The sequence below is a fragment of the Camelus dromedarius genome, chromosome 5 (genome assembly GCF_036321535.1).
Source record: "Camelus dromedarius isolate mCamDro1 chromosome 5, mCamDro1.pat, whole genome shotgun sequence".
NCBI classification, from domain to species: Eukaryota; Metazoa; Chordata; class Mammalia; order Artiodactyla; family Camelidae; genus Camelus; species Camelus dromedarius.
Window position 1 is genome coordinate 4,195,064 of NC_087440.1, and position 13,098 is coordinate 4,208,161.

Genomic DNA, 13,098 nt, shown 5'->3' on the forward strand with positions numbered 1-13,098 from the left:
TGACCTTTGCTAGGTACTGGCTTGTCTAGTCTTGCTCAAGGAAGAAGTTCTAGTCACTGCTGAATTCTCCTGGTGACTCTGTGGGGCGTATTTAAACAGCGTGGTTGGTGTCGTGATTTGTTTTTATTTGAGGAAATTATTGAACGCTTGGGAGCAAACACCCTGAAAAGAAATGATTGCAATCTATAGATTGTGTGTGTATGTGTTGGGGGTGCGGGGAGGAGAGGGGATAGGGGATGTTTTGAACAGAGGTTTTGCTCTGAGGTCTTTATTTCTGCAAAGTCATCTGTTTGTATTGTTTTCTTGGAGTAAATGAGGAGACTTAATGAAGAAACTCAATGTCAGATTGCACTGAGTACAGTTCTAATGAGAAATTGAAAGGTGACATTTTCAAAGTCCGTATGTAGGTCTCAGAGTACTTTCTTCACAGTCTTAGTACATTAAAAAAAATAATTTTCTTCCCTTCTTTTTAAAATAGTAACATTGAGCAGTTTTGCTGTTACTTCAAAGAACTGCCCGCCGTGGAGTTAAGGAATGGGAAGACAGCAGGCAGACGGACGTGCCACACCAGGAGCCAGGGGGACAACAACGAGTGAGTCTAAGAATGTGTCCTTTCTGGCTTTGAGCTGCTGAACAAATGACCCTTACTGGTGATTTCCATTGCATTATGCGAATTAATAGGCACATGCATTTCAAAAACAACCTCTCCTAAAAATTGCATTTAAGTATCTAGCTGGCAGTCTTAATAATTATTGAAATTCTTTTATGTGTATTTACTAATAGGCAGGATAAATTTAGTACTCTGTCTACCTGCTGAGTCTGTGGATTTGGACATTCTAAAAGTGACGTGTATATGAAATACAGTTCTGGGTGTAGACCAGCATGAGTGTCGTTAGGCTTTGTGAGCTGATTTGTCTGATAGGGTTAGGTAAACTGGTCTTGGATAATTAAATTAATTTGTAGTTACCAAATTACTTGCAGGGGCAGTACAGTCAATTTTTATTTGAAGTGGAAGGGAAAAAAATTGACAATTGAACCAAACCAGTATGCATTCAAATTCAGTGCAGCCATGTTCTCGTTTGGGTTTAAAGATGTATCATATTATGAAAGCCTTGACGGCTGAGAGAGAATAGGAGACCGTGCTGGAACATTGTGCAGCGTGGAGCGTGCAGCAGGCCAGGGTGGGCGGGAACCTCCACGCCGGGCACGGGAGCGGGGAGGGCGTGACCTCACTGGAAGCGCTGTGCCAGGAGCTTACTTCAGTAGCAGCATGTGGATGAGCTGGAACGTGCTGCGTTCCAGGAGACTTCACGCTTTGGAGTAATTGGTTAGAGGAAACGGTGAAATGACAAGGAAGAATTACATGTGCACAGAAGTTCGGGAAGAATTAGTAGCACTCGATGCATTAGCGTCGTTTAGGGTGTAGTTACACATTGCAGAAGTTGCCTCTGGCCATGTCGGCAGAAAAGGAATGTCCTGAAAGTGTGTTGGTGAGCTCACCGTTACTGGATGGGTAGAAAATCGGGTCTGGAGTCCAGGCCTGCGTAAGGATGTCTCATCAGGACCCCTGCCCAGGGCCACAGCGGAGTTCCCACTGCCTGCACAGCTGGAGTTGGGTGCCGGCTGGATGCTGTCACTGCTGTCCCTGCCCTCCTGATGGTGCTCTTGGCCACCAGGAAGGATTTGGCACTGTCTCAGCTTCTTTGCATCACTAACTCCTGCTTCACAGAGGCAGAACCCAGGCCATGTGCCCGAGTCCTGGCTGCCAGGGGTGCTGAGAAAGCAAGTATCTGGCCTTTTCAGATTCCATAGTGGGAGGCAGGCTCAGACTCTCACAAGACTCTTCAGGTGGGGCTCCTCAAACACAGGAAGAGGGTTCAGGGACTAGGAAGTAAAAAATACGAACCTATTGGATGACAGGGGTTGAGAAAGAAGATACCGAGATCCTCTGAGGCATCAGGCAGGTGTCTGTGAGTATGGCAGCTGTAGTGACGGACAGAGTCTGAAGTTGACATTTATCAATTTACCTACGTGCACAGAAAACCAAGACTGACAGTGACTTAAACATTCGTGGTTTATTTTCTCATGTCAAGTTGGAGGTTATTCATCTAGGTTTATTTCACACGACCATCAGGCTCCTTCTGGCTCTCTGCTGCACCCTCCCTGGGGTGAGGCTCTCATCCACAGAGTCCAGGGTGACTCTGGAGCAGCAGCATTTCGTCCTCATTCTAGCTAGAAGGAAGAAGGAAGGGCTTAACAAGAAGGGCTACTCTTTCTCTTTAAGGAAATTTCTCAGAAGTTGGACACATTCAAAGGAGAAAATGGAAGTTGTATTCCTGTGAGCGAAGGGGCGATTGGATATAGAGGGACAGCAGGGAGGATGCAGAGAGCGGGTTTAGTGCACACTGTGTCTCAAGAGACAAGAGGACAAGCAGTAGAGAATTCCTGTTGGAACTGGGAAACTCCTGAATCAAAGCGGTGATGAGAAAAATCTGGCTTTCAGATTTGGCTTTGAGAGTCATTGATATAGAGTTGAGTGTTGATCCTTGAGTCCCGATGAACTCTCTGAGGCAGAGATGAGCGGATGGTCACACACTGAGGTCTGGGAAGAGTGCTCCTAGTGAGGGCTAAGAAGGAAAAATACAGAAGGAGAAAGATTCTGTTCCTTATTTTAAGTTTTTTAAAATGAACATTCTTAACTGAATTGGTTTGTAACCTACCCATTGGTTTATTCTACAAGTATGACAGTACTTGGCAAACTCAGAGTTCACTATACGTTAAAAAACTAGTTTTGTCAGTAATTACTGCTGTTTTTGTGGGGTTTTGAGATGCTCTTTCTTAACTCTCAGACTTAGTTCAGAAGAGACCACAGCCTTTTTATGTCTTCATTTTTTATTACGAATTTCAGACAACTGAACATTGTGTATTGAAATAGTAGCCTCTCACTAAATGCTAAGGGAACCATCATCCCTTCCTCTTTTCGAAGTCTTTGGTGGAAGAGTTTAGAAAGACACTGTGTGCTTCATGGCAGGGTAGCCAGACTGCTTTTAGCCCAGAGTCCTTATTTTACGTTGTTTGGAAGATTATGCCGAATTTGAGGTAAGTATTATTTAATGAGGGCTATTTGAAATATTAATATTAGTCCTTACTCTGTTCCTGAGACAATTTCCAACAAAGTGGTGGTATTCTAAACAATAAAGGATAGTGTTTGTTGGCTTTTTAAAAGAAGAGTAGAAGTTCAATATATTCAACTAGATAAATGTGTTTATATAAATAATAGGTAGACCTTAGAAATGTCTTTAACTAGAGGGTAGGACATTTTGTTGTATAAAAACAAAGCCCTTCTAAATAATTTATTGCCTTTGGAAAACAAACTGGACACATTTTCCTCGATTCTTTCAAAATCTCGTAAGCAATAATTATCATCATACACTGTATTGTTATTTCAACTTAAAAGAAATTCCACATGTAGTCAGTATAAAACTGGTATTGTATTCACTGTTCTGGATTCTGAAGACCTTAGAAGACTAGTGAAGTCCACTGGGATTCACTTTCCAGGAGGTAACACGATGATCAGGGTCACCTTCTAATGTGGCTGTAAAGTCACCGTGTTTTCCACGTTCTCTGTCTAGTCTCGCGTGAGTGGGCAGCCAGCTGTGCTGTTAGAGGACGTGCCCTCTTGCCCTAGGCTGGTCATCCCTGTGGGGAATCAGGTGTCAGCAGATTTGAGGCCCTGCAGGTGTTTGACAGCAGCCTTTGCCACCCTCTGCTGATTTTATCCTTGTGACGCAAGTCGTGGTTCTTCCTAGTCATGGTTTTGGCACCTAAAGTACATCTCTCTCCTTCTTTTTAAACAGCATGCTGTAGTGAGACAGCAATGTATCTGGCTATATTGCCTAACAGTGGTTTAGATGTATTGATAGTTTGGAGAAATGTTTAAAGGGTAACAACTTTAAAGGATTGTAATTTGTTGCCTTACTGAAGAGTCTAGCCTTGAGGATCAGATGTAGTTGACTCTCATTACCCTGGTCTTTGTTGTGAAGGAAACTTCTTTTATGTTTGATGTCATTTAAATCCCCTCTCAGGTGAGACTAATTTTGCAAGAATCATAGAATTTCTTGACTCTAAATAGAAAGGTAGAAATGACTGTTAAGTTACCATTAATCGGGCTCAGATTTATTAGAAAATTTCTAACAATCACCTACTCAGACTGTTGATAGAGATTTAATATTTCTATTTTATTATTATATAAAAATAGCTTCCATTTAGTCAGAATCAAAGCACTTCCTAGTCTTAGAAATAGAGGCTTTTTGTTGTCTGGGGAAGGTCACAAATTGAAACAGATGCCTGTAACTTACCTTTATAAACCTTTATAAAACAGCTGAGTTTCCCATGATCTCCTGTAGGTGAAAAAATGTTTCTAATGGTAAAGGAAACATTAGAAAATAATGTATTTTGATACAAGAAAAGAGAATCAAGAGAATCATGATGTGGTTGGATATATACTTGTTAATGTACAATGTACATTACTTGTACAAGCACATATACTTGGATAATGTATATTATTTATGCAAGTACAAGTCCATATACTTGTTAATGCACAGTGGCAGATTGTTTTAAAAAGGGATGGATGTGTGTTTGATGAAAATGCAAATTGGTGTAACTACAAGGTCCTAATTTTCATGATCCATTTTAGAAAATGCTTAGACCCTAGGTTATTTTGGTAAGAGAAAAAAACATTTTTATATGTGATAGAATTTGAGATGTGACCGGAAATACTAATCTTACCTTTGAGTTACAAAAAAAAAGTTGTGTTGAAAAAGTTTAAAGCACCTCCTTGGATCTCGAAAGGAACTATTAACTTTGAATACTTTTGACTGTGAATTTTAGCATTTTATTCATAATAATCTTAGAAGAAATGCTTGAACATATGTTGATATTTAGTTGCTAAATAGTTTAGAAACATTTATGAAATGCTAAATGCTAAATTGACTTCTGATTTAAGTTCCATTGATTAGGCAGATTATTTCCATAATTTATAATTCCCAGAAGAAACTTAAGGAAAAGGGGAAAATATGTATTGAGGGAAATTCTGGTTGTAGTCCGTATTTTCAGACTTGTTTTAAAGTTGTAGAACTCTTTCTTGAAGAGAATTTAATGTATAACACGTGGAGAAAGTGAGGAGGAAGGAGCAGGGAACCTCCCTGAGCTCTGAGCAGCAGCCCTTCCGGGCACACTGCCCTCCCGCACTGGCAGGGCCCGCGGGGCCGCACAGGGACTGACGGTCTCCGTTTGCTCCAAGGGGCCATCAGCAGCAGGACACCCACGAGTTCATGCGCTACCTGCTCGACCACCTGCACTTGGAACTCCAGGGCGGTTTCAATGGGATTTCCCGCTCAGCAGTTCTGCAGTAGAATTCTGCTCTGTCTGCAAGTAACAAACGTTGCATGTGAGATTTGGCTTCCTTTTGCTTTCTAGGAAGACTTCAGACATTCCTATTGCTGTTATTGTTTATTACATTTGTAATGGACAGCGGAGAGTGTTCCTGGACCTCTGCTGAAACTTTTGTGCACTTGAACTTTGTGGCCAAGTGGACTAGCACATGCCTCCTGCTTCTAGACAGAGGCATCTTGTAATTATTTCCATCTTGGTGTAGCTAGGATTGTTATTTACTATAAATTATTTTAACTTATTTACAATTTATGTACTTAAAAATTTTCCTCTAAATGTACTGAATAATATGTAGGCAACTTAATTTTCATATACTGAAATAATTTGTTCACTGATAACGAAAGCTTACAATATTTTCAATGTGAATTTTCCTAAAGCTTCATTTTGGACTTTAATTTTCCTAGAATATGTCTGTTTTTTAATGAAATTGAGGCATTTGTACGTTTTCAGAATTCTTACTTGCCTCTCAATATGAATAAAACAGACCTTTTAGTTAGCTTTCCCAGGTACTAAGGCCCCGAAATGTACATGGAGTTCAGAATGTTTGTTTTGCTTGAGGAAGGGATAGTTGACTTGTATTTCAGCTTGGATTTTGGTTAATTGTAGTCTCCTATTGCTCAGATTTTTTTTTTTTTGAAGCTTTATATTGACCTGTGCAGAAAGGAGTGTGTAAGACAGACTCCCCAAAGAAAGAGCGAAAAGAGTAAGTAATATACAGGGGTGGCTGCAGTATTAACTGCCTGGCCGTCCACAAATCAGATTTCGTGTGAGATGGGGCTTTTTAATCACAGAGCAATCTCACAGCGACCCTGACCTTGTCAGCGGGCACTAAGAACTGCCTACTTCTTCAAATGCTTGGCCCTCCAGGTCCTGTGGCTGAGATTCGCATTAGACTCCAGTACAGAAGGGAAAGGGCCTGTGACCTGGGGGCACTGTCCTTGCTGCCAGCACCAAGTTACACACGGCAGTCAGTGAAAACTTCCGCTCTGTATCTGATGCTGGTGCGCTCCTGCCCAGGGGAGATTAGGCTGGGTTCTATCACAGACAGTCCGTGTGAAGGGGGGGAGGTCTTCATTATTTGACACCCAGGTGCCCTGATGGAGTGAGTGTGTGACACTCACAAGGTGTTCCTTCAGTAACTAACGAGTTTTCAGTATTAACTCTATAATATTTTCAAGAATAGTAGTTGTACATTCCTTTAGTGAGTTAGGAACATAAATTAATGTCAGATATTCAAAATTCAGGTTTCCTTATATTTTCTTAAATTCACTGGATACATTTCAGGATCAGAATTGTATTTGCTAAAACTACAAAAACAGATTTCCTGTACAGTATTTATTTACTTGTATAAACACATCCAGCCCTACTGAAGGTGGGGGTGGGGGTGGTAGACATAAATGGCAGATGGGTTTTTTAATATGTAGAAAATCATTAGTGCCAATAAAAAGGACCTTCGCAGCATAACAGCCTGTCCAAGTAGTCAGTATGGAAACACTCTTGGTGTGCAGTATAAGAAATGGAGCAGCGATTTTGAAATCAGTTGCAAATCTTGTTTTTAGTCATTGTATACCTAAACTTAATGTCATACACGTCAGATGGCCAAGACTTGATTAATATCTTTTTTTCAGAGGAAGAAATTCTAAAGGAAGAAGTACACGGAGTTTAAATGTATTGTTTGTAGTAAGGCAGTTTCCGTTTTAATTAAAGGCAGCCGTGTATGTGAACATCAGTATGAATGGATCAGTCACAGGCCCTTTATTTTTCAGTAGTTTTTTAAAAAATGTATCCTTGGTTTATGACAGCCATTAGATCTAAAACCTGAAATAGCCACTATATCCTAAAGTTCCTAATGTATCTTCCCTTTTTAATTGACTAAAGACATATATCTTATGAACAACTTAATATATATTATATATATATTTTATTCTTATGAACAACTTTAAAGAAAAAAGCTACAGTATATTTTTTCTGCCAGTAAGGAAGGAAGCCCTTTCTTAGAAAAGGAAGCAAACTTTAAAAAGAAGAGAATTGCTTGGGTAGGTTTTGTCTGTCTCTGCAGTAGGTTTAACTTGGAGCAACTCACAGTACAGTTCAGTGTACTGGAAGTGTTACTGACTGTAAGTGACAGAAACCACCTCAAATTGCTGTTAAGAAAAAAGAGCAATTCACAGGCCTAAGTAACTGCAGAAGTGCCGTCACGTGTGTGAGTGCACTAGGTGAGGGTATGTGTCTGCTGCATTCCTGTTAACGAAGCACGCAAATGAAGCATCCTCAGTATCCATTAATACCGGTTCAGTTCAGAGAAGGAGTGCAGTGTTAGGAGTGCAGTGTTAGGAGCAGGTGCTCATGTCAGACCAGCTGTGTGAACTTGGACCAAGTTACTTAACCTTGAACCTCAGCTTCCTGGTCTGAGAAATGGGGATAATGGTGGAATTATAATAGTGTTTTAAGTGAGCTTTTTAAAAGGCTTGTTGACAGTAACACCCGGCACTCCAACTGTGAAGGGATACCTCCGTCAGTAATTACTAAATATGTATTAAATTTGTTTACCTTTTTTCCCCTAAATACAACCATCTCAAAAATCTAAAACCATCTTAGATGGAAGTTGTTGTTCAGAGTAAAGCGAGAGAGCTCCCTGAGTAATAGGAGGCTTTGCAAAGGCTCCAGTGTACAGCTCCCTCTTTCCTGAGGGGTACGCTTGGAAAGAAAGGGGCCCACCTGCCCTGATCTGCTTGTTAGTAACCGCAAGCGTTCAGTGTTGCTTGTGGAGAAAGTGGTGAGACTGAAAGAGGGCTGGGGGGAGGCCCGTCAGTGGCTTAAGCCTTTTATTTCGTTTACATCTATTAGAGCTTTGAAAGTTTTGTATTTTTAAAATTTAAATGAGTATATATGATGTATATGTCCCCCCAAAGGGAGCTCATAGACATATTTAGTTTTTTTACTGAGTTTCCTGTGTGGTGATTTTCTTTAGAAATGGAGCATCTACAGTCGTCACGGCGATATTCGGAAGCATTCTCCAAAATGAAGTTAACTGCCTCCTATGTGGGACAGAATGTAGAAAGTCTGATCCATTCCTATTTTACATCTGGATGCATGATAGTGTATTAAAATAATAACTGTAATGTTTCCTTTGAAAATGAAGGCAGTAAAGAGATAAATGTTAAAAAATAATTTCAAAAACTGATGTATTTGGAGTGTAGTTATAAACTTTTGACAGTCCTCTATTTTCCTTTCTTTTTAAGACCTTTCTTTCATTAGATATTCCAAGTCAGTTCAGAAGTAAGCGCTCCAAGAATCAAAAAAATGGACCAGTTTGTTCTTTACGAGGTAAAGATACTTTAACGGTCTAGAATTCGTTTTCCCCCTTGAGTCGCTAGACAGATTTCTAAGCTCCATCTACATGTGCTGTGTTGTTAACTGTTCTGATGAATTTGTGTTATAACTTAACAAAAGTGAAACTTGAATGTTGCTTTCTAGCAAAAAAAATTCAATTTAGCAAGAATGCCTGCCAGAGATTTTAGGTCAAACTAAACATTTCTCACCTTTCTCCTCTTTTTAGATGCTAATTTTAAACTTGAAAGTCTATAGTAAAACTTTTTCTGATCTAATGAAACAATTTATTCTCTGGATATTCCAGTAGAAGCCAAGAGAAAGAAAGAATACTTATAAAACTTTGCTAAATTGCAGTGACATTTAAAGTGTTGTATGACTAATAATTTGAGAACTCTAGTGATGATATAGCTGTTGGTTAAGCCTGAGGCCTTGCTTTTAATTGCAAGATTATTAAAATTCACATTTACGTTGAGATATTTTTGAACAAATGTTTTCCCTTGAGTATTAACTGCTTAGTCAAGGGAAAAGACCTGCCCTTGACCAACCACTAAAATGACTATGTTTTCTCTTCATTCATGAAAAGAAACTATGATAGAAAAAAGATAGAGTATCTAGTGTGCATTCTCATTAAGCACCTCTGCACTGAAGGCAGATAACAGAATTCCTACCTTGAATTGCTTGTCCACTAAAAGTAATTTTGTTTTCCTCTTCAACTGTTTTAGGAAGTTTTGTCATAATGATTAATAAACATATAATATAATATTTTCTTAGAAAATAGAAGATTCTATTGATCTAAAACTGCACTGTCCAGTATGGCAACTGCGAGTCACACGTGCCTATTAAAATTTAAAATTGGGTTGCTCAGTTACACTAGCCATTTTAGAGTGCTCGGTAACCACATGCAGTTAGTGGCTGCTGTACCCATCAGCACAGACGCAGGGCGTTTCCATTGCTGCACAAGGTCCTATTGGACAGCGCTGCTCTGGAATCAAGTTACCCTGCAAAATGTACCTGAATATACTTTGTAGATGCTTTTAGTGTGCTCCCCACCTATCCAACAGTGTTGATTGTCTCTTTTGAGCAGAAGTACAGAAGAAATTTAAGGAAGCCCCCATCCACTCCACTTCCTCCTAAAATACGTGGCTACAGTATGTGTCTCCAAAGCTCTTTTTTGGCCTATTTGAGATTAAGAAAATATCACAGTGTACTTGATAGCAAATGTCACCACTTTCCCTTTATATTTATGGCACATGAGTATAGGCTAACTAAATCATGAAACAAACATTTGGTCATTGAGAGGGGAAATCTGTGAAAGTAAATATTTTCAGCAATTAGCTTCCCACTATGTAGTCTAAATTAAATTATGACTTCATGGGATAATTTTGGTAAGAACAGTAATACTGATGTTACTACAAAAAATAATGTCCCTTTGTATATAAATACAATAACATATATATTATATATATATGCATGTATTTGAAAACTATTTCCTCATGTTTAACAAAATCCAGTTAGTCCAGATGGTTTTTGGTTGGAAGACCCAGAGACACTCACTTGTTCAGGATTCTTTCCTTCCTTCCTTCCTTCTGTGTTGAGTCCCCCACCCCCATCCCAGGTTGGTCCTATACATGGTTCTTACTGCCTTCCGTAGCATTTCACTTACGCTTATCCCTGAGTGCTCTCATGGGAGATTTTCCTTTCTTGAGGCCACCAAGGAGCGTGTCTGACAGCTTCCCGAGGTGGCTGACTGGGGCTACAAACAGGACAGTGGTAGATGGCATTCGCCTCACATCCCAAGTAGTGTTCTTCTTGGCATCTGATGTGACTGGTATTCGTGTCAGGGGGCCCAGACCACCCTGAGGTGTTTAGGTTTGGCTGGAAACGCGTCTCCTGTATCTCAGCTGGCTTTCCTGTGGACTGTCAGACTTGATTTTTATTTTGTTGAAGAGCTTACTGTCCGCTTTAAAAAGTGTATGATAGGGTCCGGTAGTGTTGCATTCTCTTTTTGTTTACCACTAATATCAATTAAGAGCTCTGATTTTTTCTTGGACAGTGCAGAGTGTGATGAATTTTAGTTGACTGATGCCCATTTCTTTACTAAATGGGGATGGAGATGTGTGATTAACTGATAAGTGTTTTGCTTTTACATGCTTATAAGTCTACTTGGCAAAAATTTCTTGTGTGCTTTTTTGGATCTTTAATTGTTAAGGTTAGCTTTCATTTAAAAAGGAAAGGTGATGGTGAGAAAGACCACTGGCATCTGAAATTATTTAACTTTGAAAGGATGCATAGTAAGACAGGTTAAAATAACCCCAGGTCTAAAAACCTAACTGATACCATCAAAAAGAAAATGTCGCTTATTCTTACTAATACTATGTAAATCAAAGAATCCTAGGTAAAATGCTAGCAAATAGAATTTAGTGCTGTACTAAAGCAATGGAGACCGAGGAGGATGTATTCCAATAATGCAAGACTGACTTAATCAGTAATGGATTTGGAATTTTATCAAAATCTATATTTGGGCACTTTAATTTTTCTTCTCCCCCCAAATCATACTTCCTAATATTAGAAGAAAAAAAGTGCTGTTATTACAGGAATAGGCATGGATTATCCATGTTGTAACACCAGTGGAGCACTAATGACTTTCCATTACAGTCAGGAGTCTGAGTGAGGGACGATGAGGAAGAGAACCAAGAATAAATAACGAAGAGGGAAGACCAAGGTATCGACACACCTAGAACGTTTCAAGAGGATCAGCTGGACGTGGGGGAGGAGCGTGTCCCGGTAGCCGTCTCTGGAGAGCAGGACTGAGCGGGAGGTCTGCCTTTCCAGACATCAGTTAAAAATTAAATGCAGATACTAATTTGGTAAATAAGTTAACATGGAGCTAAAAAGTAAAGTTTAGTCAGATGGCCAAATAGAAAATTAATAGGCAAAACAATTGCTTTCCTGTATATAGCAAAGGGTCCTATTCGCAGTTGCAGTGAAAGCTCAGAGTACTTAATAAAGTTAATGAGAACTATGCGAGACCCCGATGAACAAATTATAAAGCATTACAGGACAGACAGAGCCATGGCATGTTCTTGGGTGAGAAGACCCAACATGACAGAGATGTCAGTTTTCCCCAAAATTACTCCCTAAACTTATTCTAATTACTTAAGCGTTTCTTCCATACACAGATACTCTTAAGAGAGACTAAAAAAGTTTTAAAAATAATGGAGCAGGGCAGAGATGAAGCAAGTCATGGCCTAGAAGTACTAATGCAGCAGGTGCTGGGCAGGAATGTGTAGGTGGGGATGTGTTATATGGCAAAGGAAGAATTTCAAATCAGTGGAGGATAGAAGAAAGTAGTCAATAAATGGTATTACTGTAAATGACAATTTATGTGGGAGACATGAATTTCATCCCTAACTCATATCTTCCCAAAGTAATGAGAGGTTTCAGGATTTAGTGTGAAAAATAAAACCACAGGGACATAGGAAAACATCTTTTTGATCTTGTTGTCGGGGAGAGATCCTTCTAAGTATATCACCAAGGCCAGAAATGCATAGATTTAACTGCATAATGGTAAACAATGCCATAAACAAAAGTAGAAAAAGATGATAAACTTGAAACAAATATTTGTAATATATATATGAAAAAAAGTAGTTGGGCAAATACATGAATAAGGAGGAGAAATGCACGTGGTCAATTTACATCTGAAGAAAATACTGAGTCTCACTTATTCAAGAAAGTGTAAGTGAAGCAAAATTGGTCAAAACGATGTAGATGAATCCATTGTTAGTGACGGTTCTGGGAAGTGGGCGCGCTCATACTGATGGAAGGAGTATGAGTAGGCACAGTTGTTTTCAGAGGGTGGTGATCACCATTTTTAACAGGTGTTTTTTTAGACATAGTCGTTTCCCTTGTGAATGTGGACAGTAACGTATGTAAAAGATATTCATGGAAACAGTGTCCACCAGTAGCTCACTGGTTTAGTATCTTGTGGAATTTAAGAAAAATAAAACTGATCAACAGCTAGGCCACAGAAAGGTAGGTATAAAATACTGTAGAGTAAAAAACACTATCCATGGAATATGAATAGGATTACTCCATGAATTCTACCATTTGTATAAGGGTGAAAAATATGTGCATTAAAATTCTTCAGCACCGTACGCCTTCTGCTCACAGTGATGACCTCAGCGGGGAGTAGGAAAGCAGTGGACCTGGGGCTATCTTTTCATCTCTTTCATATTCGAGTTTTGTTGTTTTTTTTTTTTTGACGTATTGTATCACCTTTATATATTTGTTTTGGGGGAGTGAAACAAGATGTGG

At 39.4% G+C, this 13,098-nt stretch overlaps 1 protein-coding gene across 4 annotated transcripts in view; it reads left to right on the top strand.

Annotated features, from left to right (window-relative positions):
• The window catches only part of LOC135321264 (ubiquitin carboxyl-terminal hydrolase 3-like), a 289,286-nt gene that overhangs the window by 149,556 nt on the left and 126,632 nt on the right, over positions 1-13,098 (top strand). For all 4 annotated transcript variants that reach the window (XM_064485505.1, XM_064485504.1, XM_064485503.1 and 1 more), the window contains one exon: positions 479-592. In XM_064485505.1, coding sequence (XP_064341575.1) covers positions 479-592 — 114 coding nt within the window. The remainder of the gene's footprint in view (positions 1-478; positions 593-13,098) is intronic.